The sequence below is a fragment of the Mixophyes fleayi genome, chromosome 9 (genome assembly GCF_038048845.1).
Source record: "Mixophyes fleayi isolate aMixFle1 chromosome 9, aMixFle1.hap1, whole genome shotgun sequence".
Taxonomy (NCBI): Eukaryota; Metazoa; Chordata; class Amphibia; order Anura; family Limnodynastidae; genus Mixophyes; species Mixophyes fleayi.
The window spans coordinates 115279876-115305581 of NC_134410.1; the positions used below are offsets into that span (position 1 = coordinate 115279876).

The following is a 25706-nucleotide window of genomic DNA, read 5'->3' on the forward strand; positions in this document are numbered from 1 at the left end:
TAACCCTAATCCTCTAACCATACCTGCCCCTGTACGGTCACCCTAATCCTCTGACCATACCTGTCCCCCTGTACGGTCACCCTAATCCTCTGACCATAGCTGTCCCTGTGTGGTGACCCTAATCCTCTGACCATACCGTCACCCTAATCCTCTGACCATACCTGCTCCCTGTACGGTCACCCTAATCCTCTGACCATACCTGTCCCCTGTACAGTCACCCTAATCCTCTGACCATACCACCCCCCTGTACAGTCACCCTAATCCTCTGACCATACCTGTCCCCTGTACAGTCACCCTAATCCTCTGACCATACCTGTCCCCTGTACAGTCACCCTAATCCTCTGACCATACCACCCCCCTGTACAGTCACCCTAATTATCTGACCATACCTGTCCCCTGTACAGTCACCCTAATCCTCTGACCATACCACCCCCCTGTACAGTCACCTTAATCCTCTGACCATACCACCCCCCTGTACAGTCACCCTAATCCTCTGACCATACCTGCCCCTGTACAGTCACCCTAATCCTCTGACCATAACTGCTCCCTGTACGATCACCCTAATCCTCTGATCATACTCACCCCTCTACGGTCACCTTAATCCTTTAACCATACCTGCCCCCTGTATGGTCACCTTAATCCTCTGACCATACCACCCCCCTGTACAGTCACCCTAATCCTCTGACCATAACTGCTCCCTGTACGGTCACCCTAATCCTCTGATCATACTCACCCCTGTACGGTCACCCTAATCCTCACACCATACTCACCCCCTCTACGGTCACCCTAATCCTCTGACCATACTCACCCCCTCTACGGTCACCCTAATCCTCTGACCATACCTGCCCCCTGTACGGTCATCCTAATCCTCTGACCATACCTGCTCCCTGTACTGTCACCCTAATCCTCTGACCATACCTGCTCCCTGTACGGTCACCCTAATCCTCAAACCATACCTGTCCCCTGTACGGTCATCCTAATCCTCTGACCATACCTGCTCCCTGTACGGTCACCCTAATCCTCTGACCATACCTGCTCCCTGTACGGTCATCCTAATCCTCTGACCATACCTGCTCCCTGTACTGTCACCCTAATCCTCTGACCATACCTGCTCCCTGTACGGTCACCCTAATCCTCTAACCATACCTGTCCCCTGTACGGTCATCCTAATCCTCTGACCATACCTGCTCCCTGTACGGTCACCCTAATCCTCTAACCATACCTGTCCCCTGTACGGTCATCCTAATCCTCTGACCATACCTGCCCCTGTATGGTCACCCTAATCCTCTGACCATACCTGCCCCTGTATGGTCACCCTAATCCTCTGACCATACCACCCCCCTGTACAGTCACAATAATCCTCTGACCATAACTGCTCCCTGTACGGTCACTCTAATCCTCTGACCATACCTACTCCCTGTACGGTCACCCTAATCCTCTAACCATACCTGTCCCCTGTACGGTCACCCTAATCCTCTGACCATACACCATACCACCCCCCTGTACAGTCACCCTAATCCTCTGACCATACCTGCCCCTGTACGATCACCCTAATCCTCAGACCATACTCATCCCCTCTACGGTCACCCTAATCCTCTGACCATACCACCCCCTGTACGGTCACCCTAATTCTCTGACCATGTTTGCTCCTGTACAGACAGACATTTGCTTTTTTTGTGTAAACAGCACAGGGCAACTAAACTGTTCACAAAGTGCTGCTATGTTAGATAGTAAAATATTACCCCACACACTACATTGCAGACAGCCGCAACTCCTCCTATAGCGTTGTGTTTCAGGTCAATACGCAGAGTATGCAGTCTTTTGAGCTACTGTGACATCCCTCTTTCTGGGTATGAATCAACCAATTAACACTGTCCATTTTCAAAGCAGGTCTGCTAAGCTGTTAGTCACTTAGGGCTTCATTTACTGTTAGGAAAAAATACAGATAGATAAAGGGTGCAAATTTTCACCCACATAACCCATATTGTGATACAAGGGGGTGCAGCTTAATGTGGAGAATAAGAGAAGCACATGGTAACTTACTGCAGAGGCGTGAAACATTGCAGACTTTATGTATAAACACTCCCATTATCTCATGTATATTATTATTCAGCTCAGCAATACTGTCCTCTGTGTATATTATTGTCAGGGTGGCTCTACCTGCTGTTAAGTTATATTTTTACACATATTACCATGTTGTTTTTTTAGTTTCTAATCCTGTACTCCTCATGTCCATCTACAATCCAGAGATGCTGCTGCCTGTGTTTTTTTTTTTATTTGTCTCTAGCAAATGTCTGCTGTTATTCTTGTACGTGTAGCACGGATGGTATGTGTGAATGCTGCAAGGGAATCACTATTTTTAGTGAGCTTTTCATGAGCGTTTGGTGTTTTAAACAGATGGAGCCTGTAAGCCAGTAAGTTCGCGCACAGGCTGTTTCAGCTCCCCGTGCTTGATTGACACGTGTGATGAAATGAACCGAATTCTTTCCCCTCTTGCAGTGCTTTCCTTGCCCGATTATATTATCCCCACCCCCTTAATGGCAGCCATTGGGTTAAACCCATAATAGAGGGGCTGCAGAAGGCACCGTGCCCTGGCACAGCTGATGCCCTGTGTAAAGAGCTGTCAGAGATAATACCGCTGCATTGCAGAAGCAGAATGCTCCGTGCAGTGTAATCTAATCCTTGATAAAGTTTGGTGTGGAAAGCTGCTCAGGCAGAGGTCGTAGAACGGCACTAAATGCATGCATACCAGCCCTAGGCTGTCACAAAGAAAACATTCAGCAGTTGACGGAGTAATTTGGTATTTAAAGAAAGTGACAGACCAGAAAGCACTCTACAGACCTCTAGAGAAGTACTTGGTGGAAGGAGAGTACTGGGGTACTTTGCCTCCTTCAGAGAGGAAGTTCTTAAAGAAGCTGTACCCTCAAATTTTGGGTAATCTGAACCATATATACATTTTATTTTATTTTTGTCCCCTTAAGTTATTTCCATAATGTCGACTATTCTGGTGGAAGACGAGACACAGTTTTACTGTAAAGCAAAGAAGTACTGGAAAAATGTCCCGGCCACAGTGGATGGGATGCTCGGAGGATATGGTCATATATCCAGTATCGATATCAATGGCTCCAAAAAGTTCCTACAAAGGTTTCTCCGAGTGAGTATACATAGAGCTGCTGGTTAGTATTGTCATGCAGTGCGCTAAACTTAGACCAGTAAGTACATGTGCTGTGTGTGAAGCTGGGAAATCTGGATTAACTGTAATGAATGCTGGAGAAGAGTAATATTACTACCAGTGCTGGATTAAGGTTCTGGGGGGGGCCCTATTGTGTAATATGGTCTTCATTTTAGACAAATAAACAGGCAATACTGTGTGCACTACTGTTAGTTGCATGCAGCTCTGCCATCACAGCATAACAGTATGAAGTAGGATATACCTCCCAACTGTCCTTGCAGTCAGACCGAATCCTGACTAAATGAGACAGTCACCCAAAATCTGGACTGTCCCACTATATTGAGTACAGTTGTCAGACTGTCCTGCTCTCTCCTACCTGCTCTTGTCACTATCGCCACCTGTGGCTGCTGGTGTCTTAAGCTCAGTTGCTGCTTGTGTACATTTTGGGATGTCGGGGCCCTATTTTGAAAAAAAAACAGGTACATAAAGTTTAGGAGTCCTCAAACAGTCCCGGTAATAAATCAATAGCACCCCCTTTAATAATTAGACCTCCCTCCCTGCAACCAGCCCCAAATTTGAAACTAAATAAAATGAATACTATTCACATTTAATAATAGAACTTCTTCCCCAAGCAGCCCCAACATTAAATTAATACACATTTAATAAATAAACTTATTTCCCTCCCCACCAAACAGGCTGGCAATACATTAATAGCATGTACATGTAATAAATAAACCCATTTCCCAAAACCATTGTCAACATTTTATAATTCATATTCACATTTAATAAATAGCACTTCTTCTCCCAAAACTCACATTAGCCTCTCTGGCATCCTCCAATGTCACAGCTTGTCATAATGCCCAGTTTTAGTAATGCTACTTCCCTGGGGCATGGAGAGAGGGTCCACAATATATAGAAAATCTAGGTCTGAGCACATCGTACTTCTCTGTTCTCCATTTTTATCCCAACATGCCACTCCTTAATCCTCTTCTTAATCCTCTGTCCCCCTTAAGAACACTCTCTATCTTCCCTCTCACTCCTCATTCCCCACCTACTTAGCATCCTCAACCCCCTTCTCATCAGCGTTGGTTTCCCTTCCTGGGTTGTCACTCTGCAAACCACTCCATGTCCATAATCGCCCCCTACGGAAGCCCAGACGACTCAAAAAAAAAAAAAAGCATACTTGTGCTTATAGTCCCGACAGAGCACTTAAACACTGAACCCTATGCTGCCCCTTGTATACTGACATTTGGGGGCAACAAAAAGAGCCACACCTGGTCTGGGGTGGGGGGGGGGGCCCTCTGAGGGGCATGTGCCCACCCTTCTTAATCTGGCCCTGATTACTACAACCCACAGTTGACTGCCACTTCTTGTTTATTTCTGTGTTACAAGGACTTCTGTTTGATATAAAGTCTGTATCCGAAGCAAAATAGAATGATGGAGGGGTAGCTATACTCCTGTATAACTCTTATTTTCCTACTTTGCCCAGTAGACTTTACTGAAATGAGCAGCCTAGAGGCCAGCTACATAACTACTCTTTGTGATAGCTCTGCCCACTTCAGTACTAGCCCATCCTACTCATACCTAAAACTCCGCCCATTTATTTAGAACTGCACTCATTCTGAGCTGCACACCGATTTCATCTTTGACTCACCTGTTTGTTTACAGGCCACACCCACCCATTGTAGGTGTGGCCATAATTATTCACTCACTTGTAGTGAAATATTTGTTTTATCATACATTAGAAAGTGCCTGTTTTTCTTTTCAGATTTTGTGGGCTAAATCAGTGATCACAAATGAAAAATTAATGTATAATAAAAATTGCAAATGTAAATGCAATCCTGGCGTGTTACCTCTTGTTTATTAACATATAAATGGTGATTTACTTATTATAAAGTTCCAAATGGGTAAACCCATAAACCCATAACCCAGGGTTGGGAAGCCCTGAGGACTGGGTTTGGGAAACCCTGCCATAACCTATAAACCTATAATAAGTAATATACAGATTGTTGGATAATTCACCATTTATAAGAGGCAACACACCAGGATTGCATTTGACAATTGCAATTTTTATTTCACACTATTTTTATTTCGTACACTACCTAACTTCACCTTTTATTTCACTGTTTTTTACCTATAAGAACTTACATAGGGGACGAAAGAATTTTAATGTAAATCAGTTGTAAGAATTACCAAATGTGTGACTCCTTACTCCGGTCTTCTTAACCAGTTGCTGTTTTATTTGGTCACAACAACACTGTAACAGTCATTAAATGGTCCATGGCTTCCTGACACTAGCTAAGCCCACCAGCCCTAGCTGTTGTCCGGCTGCTGTTCGGCGTCGGAAGCCCAGCACACCAGCAGGATCCTTATCCCTGTCTGTGCCTTGTCCTGGTGGACGGGTCCTGGTCTGGTTATTGGAACGTGGTAAATTACCCCCTTTTCCGTACAATAAAAATGATATGTTTTAACGAGTACTATAGTGCACCAACATCAGAAACCAACCTCTTAGGCTGCAGTCTTACGAATACTGATTTAGCAAATCAATTTACTGGGAACTAGACATAACTGAGACTCTTGTTCCTCATGCATCCCACAAAACGGCTGCCTCAAATTTATGTAGGCAACAGTGGCTACATAAAGAGCCTGTCGCCTATGAACAACAATCGTTTTTAGGTGCTTTTGACAGCGGTCATCTTCTACACATCTGTGTGTACTCAGTTTTAAAGTGAAGTTGGATAGAAAAATCCACCAATCACATCATCAGGATGTCCATAGTAGAGGCCAGCAGATGCCTCCGATCTTGTGCGGGAGGCAGTGATTGGTCTACTTGTGCGATTGTTCGTGAGTACTGCATGTGATGTGAGGAGAGGAATGGAGAACAGGGAGAAGGCAGTGTACTTGTAAATTCCTACCTGAGTAGAGCCTTTTCAAGAGCACAGCTGTGCGGAACAAAGCCAGCAGTGTCAATCATTATGACACTGCTGTCTTTGGGACAGTTTCACCTTCCATTGTTTGTTGCTGGAACGTAAACCTGAAAATTGGAAGGGGGAGTAGGGGTAGAATCATTTCTAGATCATTCAGTTCATGTTTCAGTAAGTCTCCCCTTAAATGGGTATTTAAACCTTTTATCGGAGATAACCTAGAAGGTTGACTTGAATATGCACAATCAGGCTCTGCCAGCACCTATAAGGCACCTGTTCCGTCATCGCAGCAGTTAAAGGACTTCTCTAGTATTTACCATTCCTCAAGGCGATTATTGGCGAGCCGTAGAGTCTATAACCCAGTGCATGAGGCGACCCAACCTTTAGTCTGTTAGATGTGTATGCCAGGAAATAGTCCTTAAAGTACTGAGTCCACAGTGATCCAGGCAACTGAATGGTCAACTATAACTCTTAGACTCCATATAGATCTGCAGTGGGCCTTATTGGTGCTGGCGTAAACTGATTGGTTAGTGCATACCCCGCCTCCTTGATGGGCGGGGCTATTCTAAGAAACAGAAGAAAAAAAACTATCAACCCCAACAAAACTTGGTGAAAAGAGACTTTGAACTAGTGGGGTTAAATGGAAACAGTGCAATATGTAGTAGAAATAAAATATTAAATATTCAGGAATATATCAGAAATTGTATGTGCTCTATCAATCAGCTGAGAATAGCGAGTTCCCCCATTCCGGTCCAACATGTGGCTTCCTGCTGTGTTACAATGAAATACTACTGACCGCCGAAGCAGGACTGTCTGCGTTACAGGAATCTCGGGGGTGCACATATAATAGTTTCCCTCTGTCAGCACATGCAGAATCCATTATTTCAAGTTATGTCTAGATATGGAAACATTATATACTGTTCAGTGCTGCACAATAATTTTTTGCATATGAGAATTTTGTATTTTCAATGATTTTTATTTTAATATTCTTTTCGCACGGTAATTCATCTTATTGCTACTGCAGTATGTGTCAGAGGTTGTTAAAAACACGCTGGTTTTGTTGGACTTTTCTTTGGAAAATAGTAGACTAAGACCCCTTCTGTACTCCTGTCCGCGGTGGGATCTGTACACATTGGGGGGGAGTTATGAAAGTTCGTGTTCTAGTAAACTGGCGTAAAAAAATTAAGTGACTGGTTATTTCTTTTTATGCTGCTAAAAGGTGTTGAGCACTTGTACGTCTCCTGTCCATATGCTTCAGAGCCACAGTTATCTAAGCACTGTTTTCCACTGGTGTATCTCACAGGACGGCCCCCTCAAGACGGGTAACTCCCATGCCTTAGACTGTGGCGCCGGCATTGGCCGTATCACCAAACGCCTCCTGCTGCCGCTCTTTAAAACTGTTGACATGGTCGATGTCACGGATGAGTTTCTCAGCAAGGCGAAAAGCTACCTGGGAGAAGATGGAAAGCGGATTGGCGACTACTATTGCTGCGGCCTGCAAGACTTTGCGCCAAAGCCAAGCCACTATGATGTCATCTGGATCCAGTGGGTGATAGGTAGGGCCCTTCTGTCTTAAATATAGTAGATAATGATCGTCATGCCAACCCAGCATTCTGCCATGTTATTGGAGGAGTGCCACTTTAAATGTCCATATGCATTAATGAATGATTGGTAATTATAAAGGGTAAATTTCCCATTTTTAAGATTATTTGCAATTTATAACTTTTCTGCTGCCTTCTGATGGAAAAATAAGCATATATTGGGGTTCTAACCTATCTACTTGTGAGTTGGGAGATTTCATTTGAAAAGGCGTAGCCCATTGCAACCAATAAGATTCAAGCTATCATTTATCTAGACTATTCTAGAAAATGAGACAGAATCTGATTGGCTGCTATAGCCGTATTTGCTCCATACATTATATAAACGCTGTGGATGGGGAGTCCCTTTTATGTTTTGCATACTTCTATATTAACCGTGTCTAAATGTAATTTTATTTTCACACCAGGGCATTTAACGGACAGCGATCTCGTCGAGTTCCTGAAGAGGTGTAAAGTCGGTTTGCGACCAAATGGTATCGTAGTCATCAAGGATAACATGGCTCAAGAGGGCGTCATAATGGACGATGTCGACAGCAGCATCTGCAGAGACATGGACGTGGTACGTCGGCTCATCAGACAGGCCGGCTTCGCTGTCCTGGCCCAGGAAAAGCAGGAAAACTTCCCAGACGAAATCTACCATGTTTTTTCCATTGCCATAAGATAAACTCCTTCGCGGATGTTGTATCTTATTTTATGGAAGACCTGTCCGCTGTCCTGAGTACTTGTTCTTGACTGTTCTGCTTTGCCAAAAAAGTCATTTATTCTAAGCATGTTGAGTTTAGGAGAAAGCTGGAAGATGTGGTAATGGAAATTGTATGAGTTTTATCCCTTTCGTACCCATCGTCGAAACACTGAAGCGGCCATTTTGTCGGCTCTACCAACATTCTTGAGAGCGCAGCCTATCCGTTCACCTGGATCCATTTTGTGCCTTCATGGGCAAAGGGACTAGATGACGTGTTAGAAATCGGCCATAATTTGCTTTACACAAGCAGGTATATAGGCTGTCTGGTCAGCGTCATGTATTTAAACTCGCAATCCATCTAAGCCTTCAGCTGATCCCATAGCACAATACAACGCCCTCCTCGGCGGCACAGAAACTAAAAGACAAGACTGGTTTTTCAAGTTTAAACGAATGCATGTGGATAGCATTGTTTTTGAGTGGCTTTTGTGTGTGTTTGCCAAAAATGAATTGTACCCTTGAGTTATTTGAGCATTAAGTGAACCTGTCACCTGCACACAGAGGCAGCCATTTTGTTGGCTGCGTCAATGGGAAGCAAACTGCTGACTATTGTTGTAGCCCGCAAAATGGCTGCTTCCGCTTTGTGTAGAGGACTGATCTCATTTAAAAGCTTAAATAGTCCTCACAAGAGGTGAGCAATGCTCGTGTTGGGGCACAAGGGGTCAAGGATACATTGTAAAGCGGTCAATTGCATGCCTTCAAATCCAGAGTTTCTGCTTCAAGGCTCCGCTGCCAGTGTAAGATGAATGAAAAATATTTTGAATATAATAAATTATTTTTTGTAAAAAATATCTGGTCATTTGAGATTTGAACCACACAAATCATGGCACTGACGGAGCTGACAGGGGAAGAACAGCGCCTGATACTGAATCACTGGTTCTTACAAACTTTCCCATGTTCTTTTCCACCTACAACTGAGCCAAAAGCCATTGGCTCATGTATAAAACTATGTGCAAAGAAAAAGATAGTGTTGCTATTAGCAACCAGTTTTTTTTTCTAGTGTATAATTGAAAATAGAACCAGACATCAAATTAGTTCCTACAGGTTACAGAGCTTTTCCTTCATCATATTCTCTGCGGCAAGCAGTTTTGCTAGGAGTCTGTAAATTATATACACGATACCCCGCAGCGCTGTACACGCAGACACATCAGTCCCTGCCCCAGTGGAGCTTACGTTATAATTCCCTTAGCACAGACGTAGAGCAGGGCCAGTTCAGTCAGACCGGATGGTGTCTTTACAGTACCAGCATTACTTTGTTTTTAGAGAGGAAGTAACACACAGAACAGGCAAACTCCGCACATAGCTTTAGTTAGAATCTAAGCTGTGATCTCAACACTGCTTAGATTAATTGTGAAATAATCTTATTACCACCTCCTAATAAACATAAAAATTATTTAAATTAAAACGTGGGATCTAAATACACATAAATATTATATAGATATATATAGCTACTTCGTTTCCTTCCCTTTTGCTTTGCTAATCTCTCTCTCACCGGGGCCCCTTTCAGCCTGAGAACCCGCTGCTGTGGAATGAAGCACTCCCGTTCACCAAATGTTTGGTTCGCATTGTGGTCACAAAGGCGGCTAAATATACATTTGTGGCAGGCTCACTATTTGTGTGCTGACATCTGGATACCAGTAATAAAAGACCAATACTACAACCAGCTAAAATCAGAAGCTGGGTGAGGTAAGAACAAGTGATTGATCACATTCTGCTATCTAACAGTTTATGAACATGTGTGTTGCAGAGGAATATAGCACATTCATATTATAATGAAAGGGAACCAATGCAGAGGAAAGTGGCAGTACACAAAATTCACCACTGGGTGGCACTGCATACTATGACATAGAACCAGTTGTATATTTTTGATCCATCTACCTTAACATAATAAAGGGAACGTATTGATAAACAGCGGAGAACAGACGGCCTGGTGGTCCTAAACTCTTGCAGATGTAATTTATCCTTATGCATTCCAACAGCCAAGGTAGCAGATTAGTCCAGGCCTGTCCAACCTGCGGCCCTCCAGATGTTTGTGAAACTACTGGAGGGCCGCAGGTTGGACAGGCCTGGATTAGTCCATGAATACTGTCTTTCAGCTAATACGTAGGGGAAGGTTTTGCTTATAGCCATTTAGTAACCGGAAACTGTCAAATACTACAGAAAGAAAGACAAGGGAACAAAATGGTGGTAATTAAGCCATTAATCTGTGTTCACCATGACATTCTGTATTTTAGTCGCTATATAGGAAATAGCGAATAATTGCTTAAATCACAAGTTTGTGAAACTCCCTGGGATTAAAGAGCGAGCATGCTGGGACCTTTTATTCAATGAATGGAGACACATGTTCCCGACCTAGAGTATAAAAATTTTTTCATAAAGTATCATTTCCTTTGCTCTCAGTATATAATGTACTGACCACCTAGGAACCATAATAGCACTAATTTAATCAGTTTATATTATTTACTTATCACTTTCAAAGTCATGATTATATCCCACCTACATGGAGATTAAAAATGACTAATTTCACTGTATGTCCCATATACTTAATACAGTGATGGGCAACACCTCGTTCTTCAAAGGCCGTATTTGCCACACTCCAACCTTCACGGAGGGCTGCACAGAGGAAGGAGGGAGAGTACAGTACACTCCCTGCTCCATTATGCTGTGTGACCTCCCTGCGCTGTGCAGAAGAGGTCACATGACACAGAATTCGACTGTACTCTCTCTGCCTTAACAAAGCAGAGATTACGTTGGGGAACAACCGGCTGAGGGGGGGGGGGGGCGCAGGTGAATGCTCAAGGGGCCGCCTGTTTTCCACCACTGACGTAATAGATATTTTATCCTGAAAAATGTAATAAAAAAAAGCTGCCCTGCACGAACATTGCTTTGTTTATTGGAATAAATAGTTTCCTTCATGGGTTATGGGAATGTGACGCATGCAGAAACCAGGTTTTGTATAGCGGACAATAGTCTGTTTATGGTCTCTGGTGAAACAGATTAGCCTCCAACCAACACACACTGTAACATCACAAACACATGAGAATTATTGATGGAAGCAGCTTCTGCTCTGCAGAAGCTGACATTTGTATGTTGTTTCCAAACCACAGACCTTAGACAATCTGTGTGAAGTCCTTTGAGAGCCACCCCCCTCCTGACAGGTGGTGGACTAGTCCACTATAAATCATCTTCACAGGAAGCAGTGGGATTGATGAGAAGATACCATTTCAGCCTGTCCGGAAGGGGAAGGGATTTCACTTTAACATCAACGGGCCAAGGCCTGAGCCTCTGGCGAATGTACACCCTGCACAAATGGTTTAGGGTAGGGGGCGACTGCTCCAGCTGTTTCAGGGACTGGTGTAAGGCGGTCACTTTGTCTGCATGGTTACTGCAGCTCGACGTGTTTATTTCAAAGTTCCTGGGCAGCACGATTTTCGGAGACTGGGCGATCATGAGGTCCAGGACAATTTCGGCTTTACTCAGCAGGTCCACAGAGTCGCAGTCCTCGCAGCTGCCCAGGTAAGTGCACAGCCTGTCAAAGACTATGTGGAAGCCGGACCAGCAGGAAGGACCGTGCTGGGAGCAGTTGTAGGAGGCACCGGATTCCAGGAGGAAACGCAGGAGGGGAAAGTGCAACTTGAAGCTCTTGAGACACGTGTGGGTGAGAGACTCGTGGGACGGGCACTCGCTGGGGTCTGCGCCGTGGGCCAGCAGCAACTGGCTGACGCGGAAGCAGAAGCCGTTAATCAGCTTTGCTTCGTCTTTATCCGATCCAACAGTCTCTCCCAACAGAAATATGATGCTTGAAAACACGGTGTCGCAGTCCTTGGTCATGGCCTTCACGTCCGCACCTAGACAGGAAAACACTGCAGGTAAACTGTGCAACATTCACAGGTAGGTTTAACATTTAAAGCACATATCCACCTTCAGAAAGCCTTAGGACTATGCACATGCCATCCTGCTAAATACGTTGCTTCATTCCTTATATATTATATCATCCAGGCTGAGCTATGTCTACTTTCCCTGCCCTTAGATACAACACACATCAACTGCTCTTATTCTTAAAGCCACATGCAGATGTCGGTGCTCACAGCAATGGGCAAAACATGCACAAGCGTCAGTGGGTAGCTAACCATTGTTATATCCGTATATAACGGGGCACATTTATATCAATTAGCGCCAACAGTCTTGTATTCTAGTTTTCATATATTGCAAGTTTTCAGATTCTAGAGGTAAAGGGGGCTTAATTCCTGATACTGCAATATTTGGCTAGATCAGTATTTCCCAAACTCAGTCCTCAGGTACCCCCCTGACAGTGCAGGTTTCCCCTATCTCCTTGCTGGAGCACAGGTGTACTCATTACTGACTGACACATTGTAACAGGTCCACAGGTGGTATAATTATAATGTGTCAGTCAGTAACACCTGCACTCCAGCAAGGAGATATGGGAAACCTGCACTGTTAGGGAGCCCTGAGGACTTGGTTTGGGAAACATTGTTCTAGATTATAACAATATATAAAAATAGTCTTTCTTGAAATATGTTTTTAAGGTGTGCGACTGACCAAATGCTTAGTGAAAATGGTCAAATACCACATAAAGGCCAAATGAAGTGACCGATCTAAAAAAAATTCAATATTTTATTTTAAGAAATGCTGCGATATGTGTGTATTAATAAGTAAAAGCAGGGACCACGAGTCACTTACCTCCCTCCAACAGCAACCTGATATTTTCCGTGTTGTGGATCTGCACTCCGTCGCTGCTGGCCAGGGCGTGTAAAAGCGCCGTCTTACCTGCCAAAACGAGAAAACTGGTTTAGTTTGAGGGAACAATACACCCAATAACAAATGAGCATATTTACTTTACACTTCACGGATCACTGGAACAATGTTAAACACTAACTATGGCGGAAATAGCAAAGTGAAAGCTAAAGTATAAAGTGATTTCTACAGACTTGTAACATATCGATAAATATATAAAGGTTTTTCCACCTTGACAAGTTTAGTTTTTTTAACAGAACAGGAAATATTAAAGTATACTTATCGATAAACTTTACAAAAGTGTTTCAACCTTAATACATCTATCTAATGAATTTTCACTTTTTCTCCTGAAATAGTTAATAAAAAAAATCTTCTGCCCCCTCACTGTCACGAGCCAGCTTCCAGCTGCGGATCTACAGAATACCCAGGCCCTACATTAAGGAATCCATGTAAGGCAGAGCCGTAACTTAAAATTCTAGTGCCTGGGGCGAGAAAGTCAAATGCCGCCCCCTAGCCCTCAATTTTAACCAAATGAACCTAAAATATTCCTAAATTGCGCCCCCCTTCAGCGTTGCGCCCTGGGCGGTCGCCCCTATTGCACAGCCCTAGTTACGGCCCTGATGTAAGGCAGCAAACACTGCTTCCTCTTCCACAATATCATTGCCTGACGATCACCGTCTTTATATTAGAATGAATCTGTTCTGCTTGGCTCCCATCAATATTTCTAATGTGTTTGTGATGTTACAGTGTGTGTTCATTGGAGGCTAATCTGTTTCACTATAGACCATAAACAGACTATTGTCCGCTACAATATGCTACTTCTTTCCTACATTTAAAAACACATAATATATTTTATTTAGCAATTTTCTATGCAGCAAAATTATAAACCAGCGATAAGCAATCTATGACTCCAACTGTTGATGAAAGAGGTCACTTGGCGGGTCAGAGGTGAAGGACAGCCAGGGTGGCTTACAACTTTGTAGTGTTGGTTAAAGAGAGAACATTACAGGATATTATGTTTTTATACAAGTACAATAATTAATATCTTATATTAGTTATATTTTACTTTTTTCTCCACTTCTTCTAAAAAGCCGATCCTCAATGAGAGAAAGGGGCATATAGGCAACCAGGGATGGGTACACTTTGTGCCAACAGCAGTGGCAGCGGCATCAGTTACTGACCGTTTCTATCAGCTGCGTTCACATCTGCTCCAAGCTCAAGAAGTCGTTGCAAACATGGCAGTCGTTCTGGTTCTTCACTAGCCAAGTCCAGGGGGCTACTTTCATGAATCTAGGGAGATAGTGTACAGTGAGCGTGTCTTGTGCTTGCATACAAAGCAGGAACGTACAGCGAGTGTGTGTCTGGTGCTCGCATACAAAGCAGGAACATGTACAGCGAGTGTGTGTCTGGTGCTCGGATACAAAGCAGGAACATGTACAGCGAGTGTGTGTCTGGTGCTCGCATACAAAGCAGGAACGTACAGCGAGTGTGTGTCTGGTGCTCAGATACAAAGCAGGAACATGTACAACGAGTGTGTGTCTGGTGCTCGAATACAAAGCAGGAACATGTACAATGAGTGTGTGTCTGGTGCTCGAATACAAAGCGGGAACACATACAGCGAGTGTGTATCTGGTGCTCGGATACAAAGCAGGAACATACAGAGAGTGTGTGTCTGGTGCTCGGATACAAAGCAGGAACATACAGAGAGTGTGTGTCTGGTGCTCGGATACAAAGCAGGAACGTACAACGAGTGTGTGTCTGGTGCTCGGATACAAAGCAGGAACGTACAGCGAGTGTGTATCTGGTGATCGGATACAAAGCAGGAACGTACAACGAATGTGTGTCTGGTGCTCGGATACAAAGCAGGAACGTACAACGAGTGTGTGTCTGGTGCTCGGATACAAAGCAGGAACGTACAGCGAGTGTGTATCTGGTGCTCGCATACAAAGCAGGAACGTACAACGAGTGTGTGTCTGGTGCTCGCATACAAAGCAGGAACGTACAACGAGTGTGTATCTGGTGCTCGGATACAAAGCAGGAACGTACAGCGAGTGTGTATCTGGTGCTCGCATACAAAGCAGGAACGTACAACGAGTGTGTGTCTGGTGCTCGCATACAAAGCAGGAACGTACAACGAGTGTGTATCTGGTGCTCGGATACAAAGCAGGAACATGTACAGCGAGTGTGTGTCTGGTGCTCGGATACAAAGCAGGAACGTACAGCGAGTGTGTGTCTGGTGCTCGCATACAAAGCAGGAACGTACAACGAATGTGTGTCTGGTGCTCGGATACAAAGCAGGAACGTACAACGAGTGTGTGTCTGGTGCTCGGATACAAAGCAGGAACGTACAGCGAGTGTGTGTCTGGTGCTTGCATACAAAGCAGGAACATGTACAGCGAGTGTGTGTCTGGTGCTCGCATACAAAGCAGGAACGTACAGCGAGTGTGTGTCTGGTGCTCAGATACAAAGCAGGAACATGTACAATGAGTGTGTATCTGGTGCTCGGATACAAAGCAGGAACGTACAGAGAGTGTGTGTCTGGTGCTCGGATACAAAGCAGGAACGTACAACGAGTGTGTGTCTGGTGCTCGGATACAAAGCAGGAACGTACAACGAGTGTGTGTCTGGTGCTCGGATACAAAGCAGGAACGTACAGCGAGTGTGTGTCTGGTGCTCGCATACAAAGCAGGAACGTACAGCGAGTGTGTGTCTGGTGCTCGGATACAAAGCAGGAACGTACAACGAGTGTGTGTCTGGTGCTCGCATACAAAGCAGGAACGTACAGCGAGTGTGTATCTGGTGCTCGGATACAAAGCAGGAACGTACAGCGAGTGTGTGTCTGGTGCTCGGATACAAAGCAGGAACGTACAGCGAGTGTGTGTCTGGTGCTCGCATACAAAGCAGGAACATGTACAGCGAGTGTGTGTCTGGTGCTCGCATACAAAGCAGGAACATGTACAGCGAGTGTGTGTCTGGTGCTCAGATACAAAGCAGGAACATGTACAACGAGTGTGTGTCTGGTGCTCGGATACAAAGCAGGAACGTACAACGAATGTGTGTCTGGTGCTCGGATACAAAGCAGGAACGTACAGCGAGTGTGTGTCTGGTGCTCGGATACAAAGCAGGAACGTACAGCGAGTGTGTGTCTGGTGCTCGGATACAAAGCAGGAACGTACAGCGAGTGTGTGTCTGGTGCTCGCATACAAAGCAGGAACATGTACAGCGAGTGTGTGTCTGGTGCTCGCATACAAAGCAGGAACGTACAGCGAGTGTGTGTCTGGTGCTCAGATACAAAGCAGGAACATGTACAACGAGTGTGTGTCTGGTGCTCAGATACAAAGCAGGAACATGTACAATGAGTGTGTATCTGGTGCTCGGATACAAAGCAGGAACGTACAGCGAGTGTGTGTCTGGTGCTCGGATACAAAGCAGGAACGTACAACGAATGTGTGTCTGGTGCTCGGATACAAAGCAGGAACGTACAACGAATGTGTGTCTGGTGCTCGGATACAAAGCAGGAACGTACAACGAATGTGTGTCTGGTGCTCGGATACAAAGCAGGAACGTACAACGAATGTGTGTCTGGTGCTCGGATACAAAGCAGGAACGTACAACGAGTGTGTGTCTGGTGCTCGGATACAAAGCAGGAACGTACAGCGAGTGTGTGTCTGGTGCTCGGATACAAAGCAGGAACGTACAGCGAGTGTGTGTCTGGTGCTCGGATACAAAGCAGGAACATACAGCGAGTGTGTATCTGGTGCTCGCATACAAAGCAGGAACGTACAGCGAGTGTGTATCTGGTGCTGGCATACAAAGCAGGAACGTACAGCGAGTGTGTATCTGGTGCTCGGATACAAAGCAGGAACGTACAACGAATGTGTGTCTGGTGCTCGGATACAAAGCAGGAACGTACAACGAGTGTGTGTCTGGTGCTCGGATACAAAGCAGGAACATGTACAGCGAGTGTGTGTCTGGTGCTCGGATACAAAGCAGGAACGTACAACGAGTGTGTCTGGTGCTCGGATACAAAGCAGGAACGTACAGCGAGTGTGTGTCTGGTGCTCGCATACAAAGCAGGAACGTACAACGAGTGTGTGTCTGGTGCTCGCATACAAAGCAGGAACGTACAACGAGTGTGTGTCTGGTGCTCGGATACAAAGCAGGAACGTACAGCGAGTGTGTGTCTGGTGCTCGCATACAAAGCAGGAACGTACAGCGAGTGTGTGTCTGGTGCTCGGATACAAAGCAGGAACATGTACAACGAGTGTGTGTCTGGTGCTCAAATACAAAGCAGGAACATGTACAATGAGTGTGTGTCTGGTGCTCGCATACAAAGCAGGAACGTACAGCGAGTGTGTATCTGGTGCTTGCATACAAAGCAGGAACGTACAGCGAGTGTGTGTCTGGTGCTCGCATACAAAGCAGGAACGTACAGCGAGTGTGTGTCTGGTGCTCGGATACAAAGCAGGAACACGTACAGCGAGTGTGTGTCTGGTGCTCGCATACAAAGCAGGAACGTACAACGAGTGTGTGTCTGGTGCTCGCATACAAAGCAGGAACGTACAACGAGTGTGTGTCTGGTGCTCGCATACAAAGCAGGAACGTACAGCGAATGTGTGTCTGGTGCTCGGATACAAAGCAGGAACGTACAACGAATGTGTGTCTGGTGCTCGGATACAAAGCAGGAACGTACAGCGAGTGTGTGTCTGGTGCTCGCATACAAAGCAGGAACGTACAGCGAGTGTGTGTCTGGTGCTCGGATACAAAGCAGGAACATGTACAACGAGTGTGTGTCTGGTGCTCGAATACAAAGCAGGAACATGTACAATGAGTGTGTGTCTGGTGCTCGCATACAAAGCAGGAACGTACAGCGAGTGTGTATCTGGTGCTTGCATACAAAGCAGGAACGTACAGCGAGTGTGTGTCTGGTGCTCGGATACAAAGCAGGAACGTACAACGAGTGTGTGTCTGGTGCTCGCATACAAAGCAGGAACGTACAGCGAGTGTGTATCTGGTGCTCGGATACAAAGCAGGAACGTACAGCGAGTGTGTGTCTGGTGCTCGGATACAAAGCAGGAACGTACAGCGAGTGTGTGTCTGGTGCTCGCATACAAAGCAGGAACATGTACAGCGAGTGTGTGTCTGGTGCTCGCATACAAAGCAGGAACATGTACAGCGAGTGTGTGTCTGGTGCTCAGATACAAAGCAGGAACATGTACAACGAGTGTGTGTCTGGTGCTCGGATACAAAGCAGGAACGTACAACGAATGTGTGTCTGGTGCTCGGATACAAAGCAGGAACGTACAGCGAGTGTGTGTCTGGTGCTCGGATACAAAGCAGGAACGTACAGCGAGTGTGTGTCTGGTGCTCGGATACAAAGCAGGAACGTACAGCGAGTGTGTGTCTGGTGCTCGCATACAAAGCAGGAACATGTACAGCGAGTGTGTGTCTGGTGCTCGCATACAAAGCAGGAACGTACAGCGAGTGTGTGTCTGGTGCTCAGATACAAAGCAGGAACATGTACAACGAGTGTGTGTCTGGTGCTCGAATACAAAGCAGGAACATGTACAATGAGTGTGTATCTGGTGCTCGGATACAAAGCAGGAACGTACAGCGAGTGTGTGTCTGGTGCTCGGATACAAAGCAGGAACGTACAACGAATGTGTGTCTGGTGCTCGGATACAAAGCAGGAACGTACAACGAATGTGTGTCTGGTGCTCGGATACAAAGCAGGAACGTACAACGAATGTGTGTCTGGTGCTCGGATACAAAGCAGGAACGTACAACGAATGTGTGTCTGGTGCTCGGATACAAAGCAGGAACGTACAACGAGTGTGTGTCTGGTGCTCGGATACAAAGCAGGAACGTACAGCGAGTGTGTGTCTGGTGCTCGGATACAAAGCAGGAACGTACAGCGAGTGTGTGTCTGGTGCTCGGATACAAAGCAGGAACATACAGCGAGTGTGTATCTGGTGCTCGCATACAAAGCAGGAACGTACAGCGAGTGTGTATCTGGTGCTGGCATACAAAGCAGGAACGTACAGCGAGTGTGTATCTGGTGCTCGGATACAAAGCAGGAACGTACAACGAATGTGTGTCTGGTGCTCGGATACAAAGCAGGAACGTACAACGAGTGTGTGTCTGGTGCTCGGATACAAAGCAGGAACATGTACAGCGAGTGTGTGTCTGGTGCTCGGATACAAAGCAGGAACGTACAACGAGTGTGTCTGGTGCTCGGATACAAAGCAGGAACGTACAGCGAGTGTGTGTCTGGTGCTCGCATACAAAGCAGGAACGTACAACGAGTGTGTGTCTGGTGCTCGCATACAAAGCAGGAACGTACAACGAGTGTGTGTCTGGTGCTCGGATACAAAGCAGGAACGTACAGCGAGTGTGTGTCTGGTGCTCGCATACAAAGCAGGAACGTACAGCGAGTGTGTGTCTGGTGCTCGGATACAAAGCAGGAACATGTACAACGAGTGTGTGTCTGGTGCTCGAATACAAAGCAGGAACATGTACAATGAGTGTGTGTCTGGTGCTCGCATACAAAGCAGGAACGTACAGCGAGTGTGTATCTGGTGCTTGCATACAAAGCAGGAACGTACAGCGAGTGTGTGTCTGGTGCTCGCATACAAAGCAGGAACGTACAGCGAGTGTGTGTCTGGTGCTCGGATACAAAGCAGGAACACGTACAGCGAGTGTGTGTCTGGTGCTCGCATACAAAGCAGGAACGTACAACGAGTGTGTGTCTGGTGCTCGCATACAAAGCAGGAACGTACAACGAGTGTGTGTCTGGTGCTCGCATACAAAGCAGGAACGTACAGCGAATGTGTGTCTGGTGCTCGGATACAAAGCAGGAACGTACAACGAATGTGTGTCTGGTGCTCGGATACAAAGCAGGAACGTACAGCGAGTGTGTGTCTGGTGCTCGCATACAAAGCAGGAACGTACAGCGAGTGTGTGTCTGGTGCTCGGATACAAAGCAGGAACATGTACAACGAGTGTGTGTCTGGTGCTCGAATACAAAGCAGGAACATGTACAATGAGTGTGTGTCTGGTGCTCGCATACAAAGCAGGAACGTACAGCGAGTGTGTATCTGGTGCTTGCATACAAAGCAGGAACGTACAGCGAGTGTGTGTCTGGTGCTCGCATACAAAGCAGGAACGTACAGCGAGTGTGTGTCTGGTGCTCGGATACAAAGCAGGAACACGTACAGCGAGTGTGTATCTGGTGCTCGGATACAAAGCAGGAACGTACAACGAATGTGTGTCTGGTGCTCGGATACAAAGCAGGAACGTACAACGAATGTGTGTCTGGTGCTCGGATACAAAGCAGGAACGTACAACGAATGTGTGTCTGGTGCTCGGATACAAAGCAGGAACGTACAACGAGTGAGTGTCTGGTGCTCGGATACAAAGCAGGAACGTACAGCGAGTGTGTGTCTGGTGCTCGCATACAAAGCAGGAACGTACAACTAATGTGTGTCTGGTGCTCGGATACAAAGCAGGAACGTACAACGAATGTGTGTCTGGTGCTCGGATACAAAGCAGGAACGTACAGCGAGTGTGTGTCTGGTGCTCGCATACAAAGCAGGAACGTACAGCGAATGTGTGTCTGGTGCTCGGATACAAAGCAGGAACGTACAACGAATGTGTGTCTGGTGCTCGGATACAAAGCAGGAACGTACAGCGAGTGTGTGTGTCTGGTGCTCGCATACAAAGCAGGAACATACAGAGAGTGTGTGTCTGGTGCTCGCATACAAAGCAGGAACGTACAACGAGTGTGTGTCTGGTGCTCGGATACAAAGCAGGAACATGTACAACGAGTGTGTGTCTGGTGCTCGAATACAAAGCAGGAACATGTACAATGAGTGTGTGTCTGGTGCTCGCATACAAAGCAGGAACGTACAGCGAGTGTGTATCTGGTGCTTGCATACAAAGCAGGAACGTACAGCGAGTGTGTGTCTGGTGCTCGCATACAAAGCAGGAACACGTACAGCGAGTGTGTGTCTGGTGCTCTCATACAAAGCAGGAACGTACAGCGAGTGTGTGTCTGGTGCTCGAATACAAAGCAGGAACATGTACAATGAGTGTGTGTCTGGTGCTCGGATACAAAGCAGGAACGTACAGCGAGTGTGTGTCTGGTGCTCGGATACAAAGCAGGAACGTACAGCGAGTGTGTATCTGGTGCTCGCATACAAAGCAGGAACGTACAGCGAGTGTGTATCTGGTGCTCGGATACAAAGCAGGAACGTACAACGAGTGTGTGTCTGGTGCTCGCATACAAAGCAGGAACGTACAGCGAGTGTGTGTCTGGTGCTCGGATACAAAGCAGGAACGTACAGCGAGTGTGTGTCTGGTGCTCGCATACAAAGCAGGAACGTACAGCGAGTGTGTGTCTGGTGCTCGGATACAAAGCAGGAACGTACAGCGAGTGTGTGTCTGGTGCTCGCATACAAAGCAGGAACGTACAGCGAGTGTGTATCTGGTGCTCGGATACAAAGCAGGAACGTACAACGAATGTGTGTCTGGTGCTCGGATACAAAGCAGGAACGTACAACGAATGTGTGTCTGGTGCTCGGATACAAAGCAGGAACGTACAACGAGTGTGTGTCTGGTGCTCGGATACAAAGCAGGAACGTACAACGAGTGTGTGTCTGGTGCTCGGATACAAAGCAGGAACGTACAACGAGTGTGTGTCTGGTGCTCGGATACAAAGCAGGAACGTACAGCGAGTGTGTGTCTGGTGCTCGGATACAAAGCAGGAACGTACAGCGAGTGTGTATCTGGTGCTCGCATACAAAGCAGGAACGTACAGCGAGTGTGTGTCTGGTGCTCGGATACAAAGCAGGAACGTACAACGAGTGTGTGTCTGGTGCTCGGATACAAAGCAGGAACGTACAACGAGTGTGTGTCTGGTGCTCGGATACAAAGCAGGAACGTACAGCGAGTGTGTGTCTGGTGCTCGCATACAAAGCAGGAACGTACAACGAGTGTGTGTCTGGTGCTCGCATACAAAGCAGGAACGTACAGCGAGTGTGTGTCTGGTGCTCGGATACAAAGCAGGAACGTACAACGAATGTGTGTCTGGTGCTCGGATACAAAGCAGGAACGTACAACGAATGTGTGTCTGGTGCTCGGATACAAAGCAGGAACGTACAACGAATGTGTGTCTGGTGCTCGGATACAAAGCAGGAACGTACAACGAATGTGTGTCTGGTGCTCGGATACAAAGCAGGAACGTACAACGAGTGTGTGTCTGGTGCTCGGATACAAAGCAGGAACGTACAGCGAGTGTGTGTCTGGTGCTCGGATACAAAGCAGGAACGTACAGCGAGTGTGTGTCTGGTGCTCGGATACAAAGCAGGAACATACAGCGAGTGTGTATCTGGTGCTCGCATACAAAGCAGGAACGTACAGCGAGTGTGTATCTGGTGCTGGCATACAAAGCAGGAACGTACAGCGAGTGTGTATCTGGTGCTCGGATACAAAGCAGGAACGTACAACGAATGTGTGTCTGGTGCTCGGATACAAAGCAGGAACGTACAACGAGTGTGTGTCTGGTGCTCGGATACAAAGCAGGAACATGTACAGCGAGTGTGTGTCTGGTGCTCGGATACAAAGCAGGAACGTACAACGAGTGTGTCTGGTGCTCGGATACAAAGCAGGAACGTACAGCGAGTGTGTGTCTGGTGCTCGCATACAAAGCAGGAACGTACAACGAGTGTGTGTCTGGTGCTCGCATACAAAGCAGGAACGTACAACGAGTGTGTGTCTGGTGCTCGGATACAAAGCAGGAACGTACAGCGAGTGTGTGTCTGGTGCTCGCATACAAAGCAGGAACGTACAGCGAGTGTGTGTCTGGTGCTCGGATACAAAGCAGGAACATGTACAACGAGTGTGTGTCTGGTGCTCGAATACAAAGCAGGAACATGTACAATGAGTGTGTGTCTGGTGCTCGCATACAAAGCAGGAACGTACAGCGAGTGTGTATCTGGTGCTTGCATACAAAGCAGGAACGTACAGCGAGTGTGTGTCTGGTGCTCGCATACAAAGCAGGAACGTACAGCGAGTGTGTGTCTGGTGCTCGGATACAAAGCAGGAACACGTACAGCGAGTGTGTGTCTGGTGCTCGCATACAAAGCAGGAACGTACAACGAGTGTGTGTCTGGTGCTCGCATACAAAGCAGGAACGTACAACGAGTGTGTGTCTGGTGCTCGCATACAAAGCAGGAACGTACAGCGAATGTGTGTCTGGTGCTCGGATACAAAGCAGGAACGTACAACGAATGTGTGTCTGGTGCTCGGATACAAAGCAGGAACGTACAGCGAGTGTGTATCTGGTGCTTGCATACAAAGCAGGAACACGTACAACGAGTGTGTGTCTGGTGCTCTCATACAAAGCAGGAACGTACAGCGAGTGTGTGTCTGGTGCTCGCATACAAAGCAGGAACACGTACAGCGAGTGTGTGTCTGGTGCTCGGATACAAAGCAGGAACATGTACAGCGAGTGTGTGTCTGGTGCTTGCATACAAAGCAGGAACATTTAGTTGAGGAGGGGGTCTCTGCAGCTTATATGCATACATATAAATTCACAAAGCAGAGGGTATTTCTCACCCTGTCTCTCTTGTTTATATCAGCTCCACTCTGCACTAGCAGCTCCACCATGTCGGGCTGGTTTCGGAGAACTGCGATGTGTAGCGGTGTGTAATAAGTCACAGGATCTGGGAAGCACAGGACTGTTAAAAGAACCATCAAAAAAGTCTCTAGTGTTACTTCTAGTAAACAGTTTAACAGCTTGTCATAACCTAATTATATATATATATTATATTGTCCTTGTTCGCAATTGTATCTGTATGTCCTTGATGAAGGTCCCATCAGAGACTGAAATGTTGGAATAAAGATTCTTTTTCATCTTTAAATGGAGAGTGCCTGTTGCAGTGTATATAGATTAGATAGATAGAATTAACAAATTATGCTAATATATGAACTCCTGTCAATAATATTTATATAAACTGAGGTCTGATGTCATCACTTATAATGAAATAGTTGTGAAGTCATCATTTCAGTATTCCCTGGGACACTTGTGTGCTCTAAGGATTACTGTAAATAATAGATCCATGACCTCTATAAAAGCATTCACACTGCAGCCTTTGGCCTATATACGGTAACAAAACTCCTCGGTAACGCCCTTATGATTTACAACAGGGGGTACACTATCCCATACAGAACGTCTCCTATACAGAACTTATATTTACCCTCAAAGCTGAGATCTGCACCATACTGCAGGAGTATTTCAGCAGCATGAACGAACCCCAATTCAGCCACCTTTAAGAGAGAGTAGCTTATCCCCTCCTTGTAAAACGCAGACTGGGAATGTCTCTCCAGGAGTTCATTCAGAGTTAGGAACTTGTCATTGTCACTGGCCAGATAGCTGAGGAAGAAGCAGAACAGGAAGTCTGACGTGCACAGATAAAATGTATCCCACATGGAAAACATTTACAATGACCTATATCTTTGAACCACAATAAAATGCAATTTATAGAATACTTATTCTTTAGGTAAAGTGGTTCTGCAATTAACTCCCAAATAGGTCAATGTTCAATATAACTATTATATTTCATTTGAATAATGGATTGTCAATGTGTAACAATACCTGGCTGTGCTGTGTGTCTCTTCTGTTTGCTCTGGGTCATGTATTCCCACTGCTCCCAGAATCTCATCTACCAGAGGCTGGTATTCAAATATTATCCTCCGAAAGCCGTGGAGGAAAGGCATGCTGGGAGCTTCAGCAGCGTACACCAACGGTAAGTACAAAACACAAAGCTATACATGTAAAAAGGCAAGGAATAATTACACATCTAGATTTGCAAGTACAATAGAGCTAGAGTTAAGCAGCAACAAGTGACATTATTACATTATCAGTATATAAATGAATGCTACCATCCAAACAGCATGTATCAGGCACAGATGTCGTATCATATTAACAGGGTTGCAGCTGCCATGTATATGTGCTAGTCATCCTTAGGCAGTAAAATCTCACTATGGTGCCCACAAATGTCTAGTTATGCCCCTGTCTGTATATCAGGGTTTTGCAGCCTGTGGTACTTCAGTGGGTGTGGCTGTCAAAGCATGCTGGAACTACTAGTTCCACAACAGCTTGAGAACCACAGGCCTTGTAGGCTGTTTAGAACACACTCTCTATCAGGTCTGGACAACCTGTGGCTCTCCAGGTGTTGTGAAACTACAAGCCCCAGCATGCTCTGCCAGCCAACAAGCCAGTGGTTAGCAGACAGGTTATGCTGGGACTTGTAGTTTCACAACACCTGGAGAGCCACAGGCCTGCTCCATAGATCAGCACTATACTATACTGCTTATAGCACAATTCATATAGAAGGCAAGGCTGATCATCCACATACTGAGCTTACACAGAGTGCAAAAATATAAATACAGCCCTGTATCTGGCGGTAGTGACGTCACCCACCCCCAAGGGTGAAGGTATGACGTCACATTAGAAT

General features: G+C 46.0%; 2 protein-coding genes across 3 annotated transcripts in view; one reads left to right on the forward strand and one right to left on the reverse strand.

The window, feature by feature from the left end:
- Nucleotides 1-9229, forward strand: part of NTMT1 (N-terminal Xaa-Pro-Lys N-methyltransferase 1) — a 55401-nt gene extending 46172 nt beyond the window's left edge. Inside the window, exons 2-4 of one of the 2 annotated variants that reach the window (XM_075185080.1) lie at nucleotides 2982-3154; nucleotides 7400-7652; nucleotides 8102-9229. In XM_075185080.1, coding sequence (XP_075041181.1) covers nucleotides 2982-3154; nucleotides 7400-7652; nucleotides 8102-8358 — 683 coding nt within the window. In that variant the 3' untranslated portion in view covers nucleotides 8359-9229. The remainder of the gene's footprint in view (nucleotides 1-2981; nucleotides 3155-7399; nucleotides 7653-8101) is intronic. The other variant, XM_075185081.1, reaches the window with a different exon arrangement.
- A 2075-nt stretch (nucleotides 9230-11304) lies between these two features.
- ASB6 (ankyrin repeat and SOCS box containing 6) lies at nucleotides 11305-25378 on the reverse strand. The gene is made up of 6 exons (XM_075185082.1): nucleotides 24845-25378; nucleotides 24447-24622; nucleotides 23806-23912; nucleotides 14370-14478; nucleotides 13135-13221; nucleotides 11305-12281 (listed from the first exon to the last, which is right to left on the reverse strand). Exons 1-6 carry the CDS (start codon nucleotides 24964-24966, stop codon nucleotides 11608-11610), a joined length of 1275 nt encoding a protein of 424 aa, XP_075041183.1. The 5' UTR covers nucleotides 24967-25378; the 3' UTR covers nucleotides 11305-11607.
- Between the last annotated feature and the right edge of the window lie 328 nt (nucleotides 25379-25706).